The sequence below is a fragment of the Mangifera indica genome, chromosome 12 (genome assembly GCF_011075055.1).
Source record: "Mangifera indica cultivar Alphonso chromosome 12, CATAS_Mindica_2.1, whole genome shotgun sequence".
NCBI lineage: Eukaryota > Viridiplantae > Streptophyta > Magnoliopsida > Sapindales > Anacardiaceae > Mangifera > Mangifera indica.
Window position 1 is genome coordinate 10,569,096 of NC_058148.1, and position 20,587 is coordinate 10,589,682.

The following is a 20,587-nucleotide window of genomic DNA, read 5'->3' on the forward strand; positions in this document are numbered from 1 at the left end:
TTCGCTAATCGTTCAAATTTTGTGAGAGAGGTGATAACTATGAGAGAGATGTCCAAATGTAAGAGAGAAGAGAGAAGAGAGGAGGAAAACATAATAGAAGTGGCAACAGTGATGAATATGAAAGAGAATTTTATGTATGCTTAGTTTTAAAATGTTTAATTTTATTGGGTTAAGATGTTTAATTTTTTTCGGTTAAGTAAATATATTATAAATAAAACAAACCGAAACCTCAAATAAAAAATAGAAAAACAAACTAGGCATGCCTTAGCAGAACACTTTAGACAACGTACCACAACAAAACTTGGAAGCTCAAAGAGAAAAAATAAAAATTATAAGACAATTCCCTAGGATATAAACACCTAACACGCCTTCCTTAAAAGCCTAATGCTTAAAAATAGGTGCACTCGGAATAATTCTTGTTGGCCGACGTTAGGTGGGAAAAACGTAAACTAGTCATGTATCATCTGGTCGTAGGAACAGGGTGTGCGCCGCGCAACTTGATATCCAATCAGATCATTTCATAGTGTTCAAGCCTAAAAGCTTAGACTTCAGCCACTTCTTCTCGGTCGTCATAACAATAAATGATAAATATGAATATTATCACGTATTTGCCTTCGTCAAATCGTAATATATAAATTGAATTTGTGCCAAGATAATATTATTTTACTCGTTTGAGACAATCAATTGGTGGCCTCTTTCTGGGAAGGCAGGAGATTTTCAAAGGGCAGAAAAGATGGAAGTACACGCTTTCATATTGCAGCGTGGTGAGAAAGAAAGGACGTAGGATCAAGTCAAGAAGGATCCTTCTTATCTCTTTTCTTTTCTTTAATCCCAGAGAAGAGAAACTATCTCATTCAATCTTCATCTTAAGCTTCTTATCATAATCAAGTTGCTAGCTTTCATTACAAAAACATTGTCTTTGTGTGTAAGATACCCAGTTTTACATATCACACCTAATCTTTTGACATTTCTTTGCCTTTAATCTCTCCGGCTTGTTGATACTCTGTCTGTCTCTAATATAATGTTTAAGGTGATGATTTTCATCATAAAAACCTTTTCCTTCTATAATGGTTTCTTTGTTTGATTTTATTGTATTTTTTTTCACTCATAAAATTTTGGTAATTTCCTTTCGGGTATAGGCTTGAACTGTTTTTAATCAGACGGTCAGGCATCACCTCTTTTGGAGTATTAAAATGGAAACTTCTCCACTAACCACTCCTGGTACCTACATACACCCATCTTCGTCTCAATCTAACACTACTGCTACAACCTCTTCTTCTAATATTAGCAATGATAATTCTAAAAGGTATGGCGTTTCGCTAAACTTGTTTCACTCACCATTATCTCTTCTTCTTGAATACTCCCGTGTGGTTCCAGCTACTTCTGATTCTGCCCATCAAGATTCTGACCCAGTTGGTCATATTCAGACCCAGTTGCCCAATTCCACTGACAATCTAAGCAGTGGGAGTCCTGGGGAGGTTTCTATTCAGATAATTAGACCAGTGAATGCTGAAACCGAAACCACAGAGGTAGTGTTGGATAACGAGCAGGCAAATCCAGTAGGGACTGGGGAAACGCTTCCATCGGTGCCTCCTTCAGTTGAAGGTAGTACTTCTCGTGATTCTTCTTACCGGAGTTATGATATACATCAACTTGCTCGGTGGCTCGAACAAGTTCTTCCATTTTCATTACTCTTGCTGGTTGTATTCATTCGTCAGCATTTGCAAGGTATTTGTTCTCTTTATCCATCTTTTACATGTTAATGTTATTGTTCAATTTCACAAGCTGAGAATGAATGTTTGTGCTTCTGCAAATTATACATGATGCTCATTTCTAATTCATACGAAAAGCATTTATGTTTTGTTTCTAATTGTTTGCTAGTCAGTACTTAAATACCAAATGAGACGAAAAGATAGAAATAAATCTTGCAGAAAAGATTTTAGCCATCACTGAAACAAAAAGGAAATACCTTCTTATTTTTACTTATCTTCTTAGAAATATTGAACTTAAGATTATTGCCTTCAACAAACAAGTACCAACATTAAGTGATATTTCAATAATTTTTGTTCAGTTATCTGTTGTTCTTTTGTATTTTCTTCTGTCATTGTTTTTAAGCCTTTGGAGAAAATTTTGATTTGGTGAAAAATTTCTGTTTGGGATGGCTTGCAGGTTTTTTCATTATGATTTGGATTACAGCAATGATTTTTAAGTCGAATGATATCCTTCGAAAGCAGACTGCTTTAAAGGTGCATTCATGTCCTCTAGTGAATTCATTTCCACCCTTTCTTTTCCCACAGTGAAGAAAAGGAAAATCTAATTTCTTCTTGGTTTTGGCAGGGAGAGAGAAAAAGCTCTGTTCTCATCATAATCTCTTTAGGTTTTCTGCTTCATGTGCTTGGAATTTACTGGTGGCTTCGACATGATGATCTTTATATGCATTGATTTTGATTCCTCCAGTAACAATTCCACCTTTCTGGCATGCTGTATTCATCATCCTAGTGAACGGTATAAATTTAATTACTTGTGTTTACTGTTATTGATTGCTGTGATAGAATGTATGCAGTAAATATTTTGCATGTCCTTTAACGTTGTTGGAACACTAAAGTAAATGTTATTAATTACGTTTTAATGCTGATTATGATATGGTTCATCATCCTTTTCAAGAGAAAATATATTAATGTGTGGCTGATCAAAATGTGTGCAGCTTTCTATGAGATTCCACGTTAACTCTTATTAGTTTGTTCAGTTGGTCATTGATATTGCTTGTCACCTCCTACATGCCTTAACCACATTTACCTTTTATGGCTCTAATCTTGAATGCTGACTTATTGGTGATATTTTATCATTTCTAGATACAATGGTGAGGCAGGCAGCTATGGCTCTTAAGTGTCTACTGCTAATTTATTATAAGAGTGGCAGAGGCCATAATTTCCGTCGGCAGGTAATGCAATTCCAGGCATATTGAAATTACTTTCATATGTAATTTGTAACTGCAAACATCATTTTCATATTTCCAGAACTCTCTGACAGTTGGCATTTTGTTTTTCAGGGTCAAATTCTAACTTTGGTTGAGTATGTTCTGCTGTTTTACCGTGCACTGTTGCCAGCACCAGTCTGGTACCGATTTTTCTTGAACAAAGATTATGGAAGCCTCTTTTCATCATTGACGACAGGGCTGTATTTAACTTTCAAGTTTATCACCATTGCTGAGAAGGTAAAGTCATAGTTCATCTTCCAATATATGCATTCATCTTTACAGCTTTCATGTTCACTTGGTTTTCTTAGAAATACTTAATGGGACTTAGATTAGACTGGGGTATTAGTCCTGACTGTTTTAGTTGCTTGCCAGGTTCAATCTCTCTTTGCTGCCTTGAGGGCATTGTCAAGGAAGGAAGTTCATTATGGGTCTTATGCTACAACGGAACAGGTACAATTGTGTATTTTTAATTTATTTAAAAAAACCTTTTTGATTGTTCAGCTCTTTTAATTCTCTGTCAAATTGAACTCTAATCTATGTTTTTTATTGCAATAATTGCATCATATAAATTAATGGACCAAACTAGTATTTCTCTTTATGGTAGAAAATCTGTGAATGGTGATGGTTTACCCTGGAAAGTAATGAGGGATACAACAACTTCATGATGCATGATCACAAGAGTTGCTTAATAACATAGTGAGGGAAAGTTCAATGGGCTTGGTGTGGTGTAGTTTTGCTGGTTATGCCTTTTCTTATTATGGATTTGAAACTAACTTAAGCCTTGCCCCTTTGGGTTCCTGCACAACTCAACCTGCTTATAGTAGTTCTTTCTTGGTCTAGGAGATTGGTGCTCTCAACGTCAGACCAGATTTCAGGAATGTTCCCTATTTCTTGATAGAGACTTTTTGCATAAAGTGAAAACATTGGTTAAACATATCACTTTAGGAGCAGTGGGTAAATCTTTTGATTCCACCACTGCTGCAGATTTTTTTTTGATAAGTAAAATGCATTAAGTGGAGAAAATGGATATACACAGTCCCACGGAGGGGAAATCCTACCACTGGACAAACCCCAACTAACAAGATTTCCCAAAGGTAGAATCAACTTTTAAAAATCTTTAACGCCATTGCTGGGGATCAAACCCAGGTCGCCTGCGTGACAGGCGGGAATACTCCCACTATACTACAATGACTTCTTGTTGCTTGCCGATTTCATGTTTCTTATATACTGTCAACATTTCACAAGTTCAGTTGTTATCTATTAGCAAATTAGGTATATATGATACTATTTTTTAATGTGAATGTTGATCTAAATAACTGACTTATTTTTCTCCTGATTAAATAATCTACCCATTCTGAACTCTAGATAATCCAACGCAGGTAAATGCAGCTGGAGACCTCTGTGCTATTTGCCAAGAGAGGATGCATGTTCCTGTCTTATTGCAGTGTAAACACATATTTTGCGAGGACTGTGTTTCTGAATGGTAAGTTTGTAAGCTTGTGTTTCACAATTAATATTTCGATGGCTATACTGTCAAAGTTGAATGGCGTAATTTTTTTTATGTGCTTTTGACCTTAATATTCTTCTGAGAAACTTGCTTATAGACCAAACTATTGACTTTTGGAGTTAATAAACCCTGTATATAGTGGTGAGTGGCAAGAGAGAAATGATGAACATAATATGTAATTCATAAATAGTTTATTGCTTATTCTTATGTTAGGTTTCAACCTACTCATTGGATAGTGCAATAGTATTTTTGTGAATTGGATTTTAATGCATAGGTTAAATTGAATTTATCAAGTTCAAATGCCTCATAATTGCACTCTGCCAAAACTTCAACTTCTGGGAACATAGGAAATCCAGAAACACACTCTTGAAGAACTTGTGTTTTGTAGTTTATCAGAACCATCAATTAGTATGAATAATTGCTCCTATTAGAAAGGAAGTCTAGTAGATCATTGTCAACTGGTATGACTTAGAGAAGAAGAAGCCTGTCCGTTAACTCTTTTCTTCCCCTTGACTATTTATGCATGATGTCATGCAGTGGAATATCTTGAAAAATGGGAAAAACAATAAAAAAAAGACGGTATGTCAATTTTTGGCCTGTTGGTTTGCAAATTTGATTTTTCTCCAACCATTATATACTGAAACTTTATTTTGCCCATTTTTTGCTGCATCAAGCTTAGAAGATTTCTGTGAGTACAGGGTATACATAAACTATGTAGAGTGTAAAATTACCATAATCAGTTTCATTTGTTGACTATCTGGTGATTATACTTCAGGTTGGAGAGAGAAAGAACTTGCCCTCTCTGCAGGGCTCTGGTTAAACCTGCAGACTTGCGATCATTTGGGGATGGCTCAACAAGCTTGTTGTTCCAGTTATTCTAAGTAGTATGAGTTATTGAGAATTCTCTAAACAAAGGTTTCATCCTTTTTCTTGCATAGGCAAATAGCGGATGTATATGAATGAATTAAATTCTGTTGTTGAACTGCCCAGAATGGCCAGTGGATTGGAAGGTTTCTCCAAAATCAGAAGTGATATGCTTGTGTATTATGTTCTCTGAGTTGTAATCAATACCTTTGTCTTTCTAAAGTATACAGAACCAAAGGAAAAATTCTGACCCCTGTTACATTTAAACATGTTTTGTTAAAGAAAAAGGTTTTTTCTATGTGCTGAAGTGGGTACCCGTTTAGATGAGGACAGAATTGAGGTATGAAATGGTTTAAAAACTTTTGTATATATTTCATTACTGATCTTAAAATGCACAGTACTGAATATTAGTTACACAGATAATTGAATATACATTTCATAAATGAGCGAAGCAAACTTGTATGGAAAACAAGATGGTAGTGGGCATGAATATGTTGCCTAGATTGGAGTGCACCCATTTCTTCTATGATTCAGCATTCATCCATCACCAAATCTCAAGAGTTTGAGTTCACATATCAGAAGTTTCATGAAAAGAAAAACCATAGCTGGTATGCAGAAGTTGTTCTGAAATCATGAATAAGGGTGTTGCTTAAATGGGTTGAGGGTGGAGTTAAGGTGGTCCTATATTTGAAACTTGAGTTTACAAGTAATGAAGTCAGAAAAATAATGATAGCCGATAATGCCCACAAACAAGTCACCATTGCACTTGCACATTACACCAGTCAATGACCCCGAAGTTTGCAAATTGGGCCCATACCATAAATTCTTGTGTTTGCATTGCATTGCATAATGGGTTTCAAATATGGCATTCACCTTTTCTATTTCCATGAGTTTTATGGTAGAAAACTACGAACAATTACATCTCCCTTTACCATATCGGCATTAGAGTTAACGAGTTTTACCATCATATTGAAAAGTAGGAGTAAAAATTTGATTTGGATAAATGATGTAACTTCACCTAGGTAGCTTAGCATTAGTATTGCTTGTTGGCCAACATCAGACTGCATGATTACTCAAAAGGGCGATGTGATGAGATGAGATGACATGAGATAATGCTTTTATCAAAAAAAGTATATAAGAGGAGAGGAGAGAAGAGGAAGATGATATTGGTGGCAGAAAAGACTGAGATGCACTGCACCTAGTGGTCTCCACAAATGCACTCTCTACGATTCAGAGTCTTACAGAAATAAGCAGCATACATAGGCAACTCCACCCACGCTTTTCATTTCTAAATTTTTTGCTCATCATATCACATTCATTATGCATTTTTGAAACTAAGGATTTTCACCCCAAACTAACAGGAATGTAACTGTAGAGACATAAAAGTAAAATGGATGTCCTAATGCTTACCTCTTCTGCTGTAAATGCCTAAACCATAACTTCCTATGATAAATAGCTGCAACATACGCTAGATCTTGGAACTACCTTAACATAATTATATTATAAATAAACAAAGGCTACTCATAAGAATATTGCAGAAGAATCAACACTGCTTTCCACAGGTGAAAAAAAATCGTTGAAAACCAAACAAATATTGATTTTAACAAGAGAACTTATATATTATTGAATTGTGTGCATTGGTGGACATGGAAAAGCCAATGTAACAACTATGGCTTAAGTGGGCTATTAATTATAACAATAAGAGAACAACACTCTTAATATTCTAATTTCTAAGTTAATGGCCAATCTATCATCAATACGAGACATTATTAGGTGATTTTGAATTAAAAATAAAATAATATTCAATCATATGATAACATATTTAAATAGGTATATATTTGTATACCTAAAATAAATACACATAATATTGATCCTAATTTATTATATAATTTATGCAGTGAAGATTTACAGAAATATTAAACAATTAGACAAAAATTCATGGATGCATTGCACTATTACTTTTTTACTATCAACGAAATAAACTTAATTTTTTTTACTCTTACATTTTTTTCAACGAAAGAATCAAACTTTTAGTTTTTATGACAAATTTTTTTAGTATTTACTATTAAAGGTATGATCAAGATTAATAACTAAAATTATTTATTTTTGTTTTGAAAATAAGATAATTAATTTGATACATTTAATAAAAAATAATAGAAATTTAGTCTCCCCTATGCTAAAATAAGAAATTTCTTTTTTATTTTAAAAAAATTTAAAAAATATATAATGGTTTGAGTAGCCATTAAGAAAAATTCAACACTGTAATGAACAGTACTGCATCAGTGGGAGACTGTTAATTCTATGGCAAAAACCAGGCGTAGAGATATTATTTATACAGTGTAACAGTGTGAAGCATTAAAATGGTCAAAGGAGCCTCGATCTAGTTACTTGCAGTAGTCACTCACTGTGTATTAATGAGATAGGGAAAGCAGAAATGGATGGAGTTATATTAAAGCTACATGTATACAGATTTACTTGCATTCTCGTTTCTTCTTTCTTTGTATCGTCTGTTAGAAAGTCCCCTGAACACAGAGAGACAAATTAAGAAACAAAGCTTCTCTCTCTTAGATTTGTTAATATCTAGAGTCGCTTTCCTGTCTCTGATTCTCATGAAGACAATGACCCATCTACTCACCTTTCCTTTGCTAAACGAATCCAATTTCTCTTCCTTCTTTTGTGAAACTCCCTTTTTCCGTCTTATTTTCCCTTTTTCTACTTGTATTGCTTCGTTTATACTAGCCCTTCTTTCGCCTTTCTTATACTCATACAACTCCTCCTCTCCCTCTTATGCTTACTTGCCTGGATTATCATCTGAAAATTAGGGTTTTAACTATTTCTACATTGCTTGAGAGATTTAGGGTTTCAGTTTATGGAGACTCCCACACCTCTATGACTTTTAGCAGTTAAGTTGAATTGTGTTTCATTTTAATTTCTTAAATATGTGATTCAAGATTAGATCAAATTACCCCTTTACTTTACACAGAGTTAAATGAAAAGTAGAAGGGTTTCCCAGAATTACTGGTCAAAGTTATTAGTGATACTAGTTATTTAAACTCAGGATTCTTCTTGTATTGGTACATATTTGATAGAGATCTCGTCATTTCATGTTATATATAGCTAGTTATAGGTTACACATTTCTCATCAGTACTTTTTTCCCTTTTGATTCTAAGCTCAAATTTTGAGGAATATTTCTACTTTAAAATTTTTTATTCTGAACGAAGTCTTCCTAACGCCTACTTTCCATTATTAGTTTGTTGAGTGATTGCTTTCATTTTGTTCATCAAATATTATTAGTTTGTTTAGTGATCATGGTAAAAGTCTGGGTCCATTGTCTTTGAATGAGAAACACTGTATTATAAATTTATTGCCTTTTTCTTTCCTTTTGAGTTACCATGTGAAGTACATGGTAATTGACAATTATTTGATGGCCTTTTACTTTAGCTTATTGGATTTTTAATTCAAATCATCCGAGAAATTGGACTGTTTGGAATATAGTAAATATGACTGTGATCTTTTTGCATCTCCTGTTGATCCTTATTTGATGTATTAGACTGCTTCAAATAGACTGGGTAGTTAAGTCCTCCATCTGTGACTATGAAATAGTGCTTTTTTCTTTTTTAGAATGAAGATTTTATTCTATAATTTTGTTGTGTATGAGTGATAGAGGTTGTGTTGTGGTATTTGATTATGTGGGTTTATAAAAGAGTGGATGGAATGGTGTGAGAGAGCTTCCTTCAGCCCACTCATGGATGGAATTAAGGGATTCAACTAGCTGCCGACTCATTCATTCAAGCACTCAGTAGACAATGGATTTGTGTTTTTGCTACTGTGATTGTGTGAATGATGCGGGAGATAATTTTGCATCCCTTTTGTTCTGTGCTTGGACTGAAGGGAGCTCCTTCTTTCTGTTGCCTACATTTTTACAATTTCTCTACTCGGGTAAAACAAATGCACTCAAATTGCTACTTCTTTTTGATGAGGACATCCTGAAACTGAAACTTTACTCTGTAAGTAATATTTAAGGCCAGTTTTCTACTTGCATTGGCACTTCTCTTTAATTACTTAACATGAAACTCATCCAAAATGTGGATCATGTACAAGGTCGTTCCACCAGGATCTTCCTGCTTATTGAAGATGAAAGCCTTTAGTCTGCCCCAAGTATCCATTGAATGCTATTGAGAGGCACCCTCTCCTTTAGCCAGAAAAGAAAGTAAACTTTGCCTTGGGCTTCTTTAACCTTAAGATTTGCATTTAACTTTCTTTTTGGTTATTGTGAGTTGTAACATACCAGATAGTGCTGTCAGCTTAGATCTTGAAACTATATATGGCCAACTGTTCATACATTATAGTTGCTAATCAATGCTAAATTGTATTGTTTAGTTCCGAATCCATTTATATACATTTCCCAGATAAATATGCATGTATGGCACCTAATTCATTAAAAAATTAGGCAATATTCACCATTACTTGGGCCTTTTTTTTTCTGGTATCTTAAATGGTGTCAAAATCACACACGTTATGCATAAGTTAGTAGGGTTTTCAACTTTTTCTTCTCTAAATGCAGGCATTTGGATATTAGATGTTTGGTTTCAAAGTTGCTGAAACTGCATATTTTAAGTAACAACTAGTGAAAGTACAGAAAAAGGCGTAAAATATGTGGAATTGAGTTGAAAGTAAATAGGCATAAATTCAGTTTCTTTTCGTATGAGATTGTACCTTTGTTAGCATATAGTATAAATAATAATAATTGTTGGAATATTCAATTCATTGGAGAAGGGTAGGATAGGGTTATGAAGAAGCAGATTGGAGGGTGGCTATTGGGGGCTGTGTTATGTTTGCCATTTATGGATGAGAGCAACATGTGAGGCAAGTACCTGTATTGGAAATCAACTTGAGTCTGAAGAAGAAGCTAACTACTGCTACTTCTACCTCTACGTTTCTTGGAGTTATAATCCTATTCCCCAGTATAAAAATTAGGCGGTCCCTCTTTTGGCTAAACAAATAGCCGTGTAGTTTTCAGTTTCTTGAAACTGATATAAATCGGTCCCCACCCAACCCCACTGGAAAAAGCAAACAACTTTAAGTCTAATCTAATTCCATTCCACCTTATGGAATATGTAATATAAAAAGGGTTTCGCCGGTGTGATTGTTTCGCCAGTATATTTCAAGGGGTTTTTTTTTTTGTTGGAATTAAAGAGAGGACCATATATATATATATATATATATATATATATATATATATATATATAAAGGCCAGCCGCCAAAATTGCAAGTTGTGGGCAATATAAATTGAGCCTTATCTCATGTAAGCAAACCAGGAGCAAGCAAGATATTCAGTATTGATCTTCATTTCCATTCATTTATATTGGAAAGAAAAGATGTGTTTCTCATCTTACAAAATACAGAGAAAAGACTTTGTTGAATGGAATATCTGTAGATAAATGGTTCTGCAGAAAGCACATTGCCAAATATCATCCAAATCTAATAATGCCAATTTCACAAGCACAAGACGAAGGCAACGTTGCCTTTATCATCGGTTTCATAATCAAGTCTCCAGATATTTATATAGAAATAGATGGATGCTTGCCACGGGGACCAATAGACATGATTTAATAAATAATAAAACTTATATATATATAAAGCCCAATACTTGTCTTCTACCCTTTTTTGTGTCTGTTAACTCTCTACCTCTCGGATCTCTCTTATTTTCACTCCCTCGCAAACACCTTCGAAGACGAGGAATGATTATCAATCCAACATCCTAAGGTTAGTTTTTGGTTCCATTTATTTTATACCCCATTGCAGCTCCCTTGTTTACTTGTATGATTCTCTATATTACTACGCTCTATCATTTATGTTAGCATAATTTATAAATGATTTTTTCATCCCAATGCCACTTTTATATTATTATTTTCAATTATGCGGTGTTCATGGTATGATTTATTACAACTAATGGGAATTCTGATGGGTTCAGGTCAAAATATTTCGTCTTTGAGCTTTGTAATTGTTATCAGTTGTTGGTTTCAAGCGTCATCCACATGTTTTGTTATGTGTTGCCAGATATTTTCCTGGTTTCCTTTGGTTTTTGATTGGTCCAAATGGGTTCTGATGACTGTGTCCTCATCCCACATGAGTTAAACCATTTCAACATCTCGAGGAATTTTGCAACAAACAATGCTTGAATCCTGTGAATACACCAATGCTGGCCCTTCTGCTTCTTTTCGCCCTCCTCACCCAGACGTTAATGATGCTGATGAAATAGACGTACCATCCGTCTCCTGGAATCAAGACTACGGTTGCTTTGCTGCTGGAACAAGTTCTGGCTTTTGTATTTTTAACTGTGAGCCTTTTAAGGAAACACTCCGACGCGATTTGAAATGTGGGGGATTTAAGATTGTTGAGATGCTGTTTCGCTGCAATATTCTGGCACTTGTTGGTGCTGGGGATAATTCCCAGCATCCACCCAATAAAGTTATCATTTGGGATGATCGTCAGGGCAGATGCATTTGTGAATTTGCATTTAGATCTGATGTCCAGGCAGTGAATTGAGAAGGGATCGCATTGTTGTTGTTCTTGAGCATAAGATATATGTTTACAGTTTTATAGATCTGATGCTACTTCATCAGATTGAGACTCTTGCAAATCCAAGGGGGCTTTGTTCTCTTTCTCACCATTCAAGTACATGTGTGTTGGCTTGCCCAGGTCTCCATCGTGGGCAGTTTTGAGTTGCGCACTTTGGGCTCAATATGATAAAGTCAATCAATGTTCATGACTCAAATATTGCGTGCATCACCTTGTCAGTGGACGGCCTGCTTCTTGCAACTGCTAGTACAAGAGGCACTTTGATTAGAATTTTCAATACTGTGGACGGTCTTGCTTGCAAGAGGTAACCCTTGAACTGTTCTCATTGGTCTTTAAATAGTAACGTAGATCAATGAATTAACACTTCTTGTGAGGAACTAGGGCTTGTTTGATTTTCTATTTTTGAAATTCAATCAGATTTATAAATGGAAGTTGTAACATCTTTGGAATGTATTAAAGATTGAATATAAAAAGTGAAAGTTAGTTGCGTGAAGTCTAAATTGTTTTTCTTTCGAGTTCATAACTTGTTGAAACATGTTAAATTTATAGTAGATGCTTCCATGTAGGTTTGAAGAGGTGTGGACCAAGCAGAGATTTACAATGTTGCGTTTTTTCCTAATGTCCAATGGCTAGCTGTCTCAAGTGATCAAGGTACTGTTCATATATTCAGTCTCAGAGTTTAAGTGGTTGGGGAGGACTCATTGTCTCATCTTACTCCTCAGAGTCCAGCAGGTTTTCACCAAACTTCAACATCAATTGATGCCCTTATTTCTCCTAGATCTGGTGCCAACCCTAGTTCGTCATTGTTGTTTATGAGAGGTGAGATGTGCTTATTATTAATAAATGGTTATATAATCTATTTTTCCCTTTTTCTTTAAACTGAAGAAGAATTAGCAAAAACACTGTGGCAATAGTAATCTGCATTGGTAATTACCATTAAGTTTTGATGTTGGACAAAGTTCATTCTCTGGTTTCCTTAAATGCCTTGAAATAGAAAGTTTGATATATGTATTCTGAAATGTAAGTCCATGAAACCTGCCATGTAGATGGAGTGCTAAATGCTGAAACTTGATAGAATAATTTCACTTAAAAGTTGGTGCTTCTATAACTTAACAAATTTTACTTCTTGCAGGAGTCTTACCAAAATATTTTAGCTCAGAGTGGTCATTCGCTCAGTTCCACTTACCAGAAGGCACCCAATTCATTGCAGCATTTGGATCTCAAAATACTGTGATTATTGTTGGCATGGATGGAAGGTATGTGATGGTCTTCAAAACAGATGTCTGCCATTGTTATTGTTGTGGGGTGACCATTGGTTCCTGTGTAGCTGCTAGCTGGGGATAATTGTTTAGTTATGAACCATAACAAAGGAGTTGCTTTGCATGCCTGATCTAAGTTGATACTAACACAATTTTGCTGAGAGAAAAATAAAATTAAAAAAAGGCGACTTATTGGTAAAAACATTACATCTACGGATTACAGTTCTAAGATGAATTTCACCTTTTCCACATTGGATTTTTCAGATGGGCATGTGATCAAATTTTGTAGTTTACCGTGGTTTTAATGTTTTCCAAGACCAAATTTTATGATGTGTCATGAATCATTAAATTGTCATTCTCGCACTGTTTCCCATTTTCAGTTTCTATAGGTGCAGTTTTGATCCAGTGAATGGTTGGGTGATACTGCAGAAAGGAATATGTGAGCTTTCTGAAAATAAACAGCCGGCCTAGGTAGGCTCCGGAGTATATCTCCTCACCGTATGTAAATAACCAAATTTCCCTGGCAGAGATATACATAAATACTAATTAAGATCTTGCATAAAATGTTGTTTCTTTCGGTATATACCATAAGAAATTGAGATGTCAACAGGATATGAATGATAATAAGTTGCTTCTGGTGGTAAATGTAGCACCCCATATTATCATACAGCGAATGTATTATAGAATTTGGGGAGTTAGTTAAATAAATTTAACCTCAATATAATGCTTTAGGGAAAAGTCCACAAAAGAGATATATAAACAAAATAGATATTAAATCTTTGTTGTTTTTCCTCAGTGGGCTCTTTTATTCTTTATTTTTTAAAGTTACATTCATTTTCTATGCAACTCTAGTATGCAAAAAGTTAGTAATAAAGGGTGAGCCGTCAACTCCATATGAGAAATCAAACGAAGAGAGAGATTTTAGTATGGCCAAAGGACTATTTCCCACCCAAACTATGCTGAACTATCAAAGTTCCCCCTATTAACTATAAAAATACCGTTTACCCACCTATGAGTAGTTAAAATTAACAGAACTCTAACCCCTGAAAATTTAATTTCATTTTACCCCCTAAAAGTTTAAAACCTAACATTTTATTCCCTACATCAAGTTTGAAAAAATCACATTTCCCCCCCTAGGGCCTAGTTTCAAAACCCGTTTACTTTCTCCAACGTTATCGTCGGCCGTCTCTCCCTCCCGACGGTTTTTCTTCCACCGACGGCCCACCTCAACTCCACCCCAACCCATCCGACACTGAGAAACGTCGTATGAGAAGAGAAATCGTCTTCTCAGACGATGATGATGAGATCGATCGATCTCGTCTTCGTCGCCTGGCAAGACAAGACGATCGTCTTGGTCATCCAAAAAGACGATCGTCTTCCCAAAGGACGACGAGTCTTCCCATCTTCGTCTAGGAAGACGATTTCTCTTCCCAGACGACGTCTCTCGGCGTCTCAATCTCGTCTTCGTCTTCTGGGAAGATGATTTCTCTTCACAGACGACGTCTCTCGGCGTTGGATGGGTTGATGTGGAGTTGAGGTAGGCCGTCGGTGGAAGAGAAACTGTCGGGAGGGAGAAACGACTGATGATGACGTCGGAGAAAGTGAATAGGTTTGGAAACTAAACCCTAGGGGGGGAAATATAATCTTTTCAAACTTGACTTAGGGGAGAAAAGTTAGTTTTTTAAATTTAGGGGGGCAAATGAAATCATATTTAAGTTTATTTTTAATCTAAAATGACGATTTTACCTTTACTACTGTTAATTTTAACTGTTCATGGGTGTGTAAACGGTATTTTCATAGTTAATGGAGGGAACTTTGACATTTCAGCATAGTTTGGGTGGGAAATAGTCGTTTGGCCTTTTAGTATATAAAAAATGTATAAATATCAAATCATTTCATATTTTTTCATATACCTATTCTAAGCAAACTTCATCTTATAATCCCAATTCAGGTCATGTGTTTCACCTGTACTATTGGTGATTCAATTAGGGTATTGTAGGTGACATGTTCAGATAATGAAAAGTGGACGCAATCAACAAACAATCCAATTAGACCAAATTCATCTTTGCGGAAATGTTCAATGATGGCTATTTTCTTAAGTTCATTGTCAGAGACTGAATAAACATTTGTTTACTGTTAAAAGAGTTGTTCTCTTCCAAGTTGCAGCATCTGAAGGAGATAATATTCCCAGTGATAATTCCGGAGCATTTTTAGTCCTGTCCAGTCCAGGGAAGCAGGTGATAGTGATACAATTGATATTTCTTAGATATAGATTGCTGTTCAGATCTTCATTATGATAAATTTGTATATACCACATTATTCTTTTTCGCTAATACAATTTGAGATCTTGATAGCCTCACAATGGCATATTATGTAACTGTTCCAGAAATGTTGCTATACTGCTATATGTTGCCTTGAACAAGCAAATCAACTTTCCAGGTTTTGCACAAACATGATTTATGATAACTATTAAATCAATATGTTGCCAAGCTGTTGGATCATCATGGATTATAATCAAATCTAATTCCATCTGATAGAAATACGGAAATTATAGGATAATCAATACAATATCAGAAAGGAGGATCAATTGATATGGTAAGACTGGGATCCTGTAACCCTGAAGGTACATCAAATCCTGACATGAAGTCATCACCAAAGAGAACAGCACCGGCTGCCAGTGCTCCAGCACCTACTCCCATTCCAAAGCCAGGTCTCACACCTCGTCCTGGGGGTCCAGATGACGGCACATCCACATAAGTTGACGATAAATTATTTGTTCTGGGTAGAAGAGTGGGTATGTAGCCTACATTGGAAGGTGGTGGTGGTGGTGGTGGTGGAGTTCGTGACGGTGGTGGTGGTGGTGGTGGTGGTGGAGTTTGTGCTGGACGATAGCTGGGTCCTGCAGGTGGAGGGTAGCTTTGTCCACTAACTGACAGGTTTGAATAATTTGTTGGGTAAGACACTGAATGGGCATATGGAAAATTTGTCTGTGATTGGTTTTCTGGTCGATGGAGGGGGTTCTGGGGCTGCTCTGTTGGGTAGGCTGGTCCTGAACCTCCTTCAGTGGACAATTTGATATTGTTGCTTTGATCCATGAGCATGATTCCACCTTCGCTACCTTAAAAATGGCAAAAGAGTTAAATTCAATATTCATAAATTAAAATTTTCATCTAGGATATAAATTTCATATTGACGAAGTATGAGAGAGAATAAGTTTAGATATATTGACAAAATATGAGAGAAATATTAAGTTTAAATATACATTTCACATCCTTTGAAAACATTAAACTATAATTAGATAAATAATTTTTTAAATATACATTTAAAATTAGTAATATCTTGACAATAGATTGATCAATTAGATCGATGATATTACAAATGATATTAAAATCACATTTTAATAGTGTGTCGGATTATTGAACCATACTCTACCAATATCATTCGAATAGTGGGGCAAGACTTGGCGAGCCAAAAAGCAAAACTATGAAATATTACAAGTGTGTTAGATGTATAAGAAATATATCATAAATACCTTGGTATAAACTTGTATCTTCCCGCTCTTCAGAGATATGAATTGAAATATCAACAAATCCTTGAGGTTTGCTGGAATTTCTTTTGCGCAACTGATAGCTCCCAACTTGTTCAGTTCCTGATCTGAAACCCTCGGTGGTATACTTGGGCATAAATTCTTTCAAGACAATAGTAGCTGTTCCTTGAAGCCTTTCCCTGAGAAAAATGGGCTCTCTGCTGTATACTTCAACATGCAAAGCCATATCTTGGAAATTTGAGTCATCAACCAAGGCAGCAAACTTGGTTCTCCACACCGGGTTTGCATTCCCAGAAGCATCAATCTTGGTGCAGTATTTGTTGTTAGGATCAATCCACCCAACAGCAAACCATTGAAGCTTCCAAAGAGAAGAAGAACGCCCAAGTCCCCGGGCAGATATGAGGCATACTTCAATCCAGATTTTCCCCATGTCAAGCTATTGAAGAAAATGAGAGATGGTGAGAGAAGTTGTCCCCTTTAGATTTCTCTTATCCATAAAGTTAAACTATTTTGTATTCTTTCCGAGGCTACTTTACTTAGATGGTCAGAAAATTCTTATTCCTGGACATCAAGTGGGGCAATCTTTTGTCAACTTTTCTCCTGCAAAGTGCATTACAGATAAGAAAAGAATCGGTGTAAATGTAAAATAGTCATCGAGCCAGTAAAAGAAAAAAAAAAAATTACAAAATCTATACCTGGGCGGTGCCCAAAGCCAATAAGTCAAAGTTGTCCAGGACAGGGGGCCATCAATGCTTCACTTACAAAGTGTGTACAGTGAAGACGAAAAGTTTCTGCAACTAAATGTATAGATAAGGGACCGAATTTCTGGAGTAAAACATATCGAAACACCATTTGAGGGAATTGGAATGAAGGGGAAGAGAAATCTTGATCCAAAAAAAGGGTTTGAACATGGAAGAAAGTTGAGTTTAATTACCTCTCACCATGTGAGCAAAGGGCTGCTATGCCGGATACGTCTCCACTTGTGAGCATGCTTCAAGGTTCAGAAAATGGGATTCACTATATCTACTAGCACTAGCAAATTCATATATCAAAGCTACTTGTACAAGCAGTTATATAATAAGCATAAATTGGATAGAAAGTGTAACAATATTATATTAAGAGATATTAAAGACGAGTGAATAGATATCTTAATATACGTTTAGAATCATAAAACTTAAAAACAAAATTATTGTGAACTGTATATCCAAAACGTACTATATATATTAACACATTGTGTATCATAACAGCCTGTCCAAGGCCCACAAGCTTGCCATTGGATGGAGTGTCATGCATCATTTTTGCATCAAGGTTCCCAACATACGGTTGGAAGATTCAAGATGGAGATTTTTGAAAAAGAGGTAGACAAGCATGGAATTCAGAGAGAGCAACACTGAGTTTATCAATATCAACTGCTTCTTCAACTTTACCAACTTTCGGGTCCAACTTTGGAAATCTGCATATAATGCAAATAAAATTATCAAAAACAAAATCACCAATTGTCTGACTACTACAATACCTGCACCTTGAAATTCCATTGTTCTTTTATTTTATTTTCTTTATAACCATAAGAAAACATGTCCCATGTACTGCACACACTGGATATTGTCATGTTAGACTGCTAGCTACTGATGAAATGCTCCAGTTGACGGTTGACAAGCCCACTGCAGAAGGCAAGAATCCTGCAAGGGTTGCTTCTGCTGGTTATCAACTGGACCTCCAACTCTCAACTCTCCTGCTCCGGGTGTTCCATGCTTGTCATTGTCACACATATTTGTGGTCTTCATCATCTTTCCATGGTAAGGAGTCATGTCCAGGCTAGCTGTTGCAAGGGCTCAGCTTGACATAAAAACTCCACTTCAGCTAAAGACCTACATTGCTGCTGGAACCAATCATCAGAGATAGTTTCTGGCGCCACCTTTGTTGGCTTGAACCAATTCAGACCTTGTTCTCCATTCACAGTACCGTCATGGCTTGGTCCTGCCTCATCATCTCTAGCTTGATCTTGGAGCACTCCAAGATGATGAGAATTCAACTCCTGCATGGAGCCCAAGGCTTGAGTAACACTTGACTCTTTCGACTTAACCCAATTCGAAACTTGGCTTCCCTGCTCCATATTGCCTCCAAGGGTTGGAGCTTTCCAACCTTCCATATCTTGAATTTGATGTACTCCACCATGATTTTGTAAATCCACCTCATGCATGAAGCCAATGTCTTGAGTCCAACTTGGTCCTCCTGGCATATATATTGGAAAGGCCACAGCATTGAAGATAATGGACAATTGTAACTCGTAGGTAATAACTCTTTCATTTCTGACCCTGAAGAAACCACCTCAGTCGTTTGCTTAGGGCTATAATGGATAGCTTCTAGCATCAGCTTTGCGAAACTGAATTTGTTGTTGCTATTTGTCTCACATTCTGCAGGAAAATCTAGCTTCCCATCTCCAGTCATTAAGATACGTTCGTTAAACCCATTGCCCAATAAAGTGCCTCAATGAATATCTAATTCTTTACTAGAAAAGGCAAGGCATCCGGCAGAATTTCCGTCAACCTTTAATGATGGAGAAGCAGCAATACCCTTTCGTGCAAATTCAGCAGCTTTGAATTGATTATCTGGAGCATGTATGTCCCTGTTGTCAAGAGGATTGCCTTCCCCCCATTCAAGATGCCATTTTGAATGTCTTTACCTGAAAACCTTTGGAACCCAATAGTTTTTTCCCAAGTAATTTCAGAAGCGGACCTGTGGACGATGCCATAAATGCTGACAATTCAGCAGAATTTTGATCATTTGGAGCTCGAGGATGACAGTTTGAATGCCTCTCTCTAGCATCCTCTTGGCAACCATGTGAAGTGAAGAACCTTTATTGAAGTGGTGGCAAATTTGGAAAGGCGGACCATTGCCAAAATCCGATAACGAGATGCAAGAGTTCAGCTTCCAAAGTGTTTGGGATTTCATGCTCATAACTAGAATGGATTGTTGAATCATGAAAACATACATCTCCTACAAATTTACACGTACAAATGAGTAGAGGCACACCATAAGTAAACATAAAATGTAATTGGAGTCTTACTTTACCATCGTTGATGGTTAATTGCGGCCAAATCACTATTTTCCACCCACCTTTTAATCCAATTTCACAAATATATCGATGGTGGTTTAAACCTATTCTTAAACTTACGTTAAAATTACTATTAAATATAATAATAAAATTGTCATTTTAACAATAATATTAAAAAATGTATAATTTTATCTTTTCTTAGTTTTGAAAATTACATTTCACCTCAAACTTAAACTTTAAAAAATAACTTTTTCTTTACAAATCCCTAAATTTTGTTCTTCATATCTCCAACCACTGTTGATTGCTACTTTCCAACCTAGACTCGATCACATCTCTATTGTTGTCTCTCTCTTATCTCATAGATGACAAACGATGACATTCGTTGTCCAAACAAAGGTTTTATCCTTCAAAAGAGAAACGCCGGAGAAGAGGGCCGCTGTTTGTCAGAGGGAGTGGTCAGGTTTCGAGATGTTAAACCTTAGAGGGGAAAAGTGAAAATTTCAAACCTTAATCATAAAAAAAAATTATTAGTTTTTCAAACTAAGAGAAGAAAATAAAATATAATTTTAATTATTTTAATATTATTAATAAAATAACGATTTTATTTTTAACTTAAACAAAAAAATTTTAGATATATAATAATAAATTAAATTTTGAAAAGTATTTAGATTGTTTAATTGTTATAGATATATATTTGTCTTTTTACCCCCTGTTTGGTGGGATATGGTCCTTTGGCCGGGTTAGCGCTGATGACATGCAAGAATATTGTAATATAGCCAACGTTTTTACCTGGTG

At 35.8% G+C, this 20,587-nt stretch overlaps 1 protein-coding gene and 2 pseudogenes across 1 annotated transcript; 2 read left to right on the top strand and 1 right to left on the bottom strand.

The window, feature by feature from the left end:
• The first annotated feature begins 467 nt into the window (after positions 1-467).
• Positions 468-5,646, top strand: LOC123192826 (annotated as a pseudogene).
• A 4,992-nt stretch (positions 5,647-10,638) lies between these two features.
• LOC123192828 lies at positions 10,639-13,754 on the top strand (annotated as a pseudogene).
• Positions 13,755-15,670: 1,916 nt separating this feature from the next.
• On the bottom strand, positions 15,671-17,249 carry LOC123192827 (probable inactive serine/threonine-protein kinase slob2). The gene is made up of 2 exons (XM_044605484.1): positions 16,723-17,249; positions 15,671-16,308 (listed from the first exon to the last, which is right to left on the bottom strand). The coding sequence occupies exons 1-2, from the start codon at positions 17,165-17,167 to the stop codon at positions 15,761-15,763; spliced, it is 993 nt and encodes a 330-aa protein (XP_044461419.1). The 5' UTR covers positions 17,168-17,249; the 3' UTR covers positions 15,671-15,760.
• Positions 17,250-20,587: the final 3,338 nt, after the last annotated feature.

Bases quoted from the DNA above. Each gene is read 5' to 3' on its own strand.
- LOC123192827 (XM_044605484.1), bottom strand. From the start codon at position 17,167: ATGGGGAAAATCTGGATTGAAGTATGCCTCATATCTGCCCGGGGACTT. The intron at 16,309-16,722 runs GTATTTATGATA...GCCATTTTTAAG, and splicing joins AGATACAAGTTTATACCAAG to GTAGCGAAGGTGGAATCATG.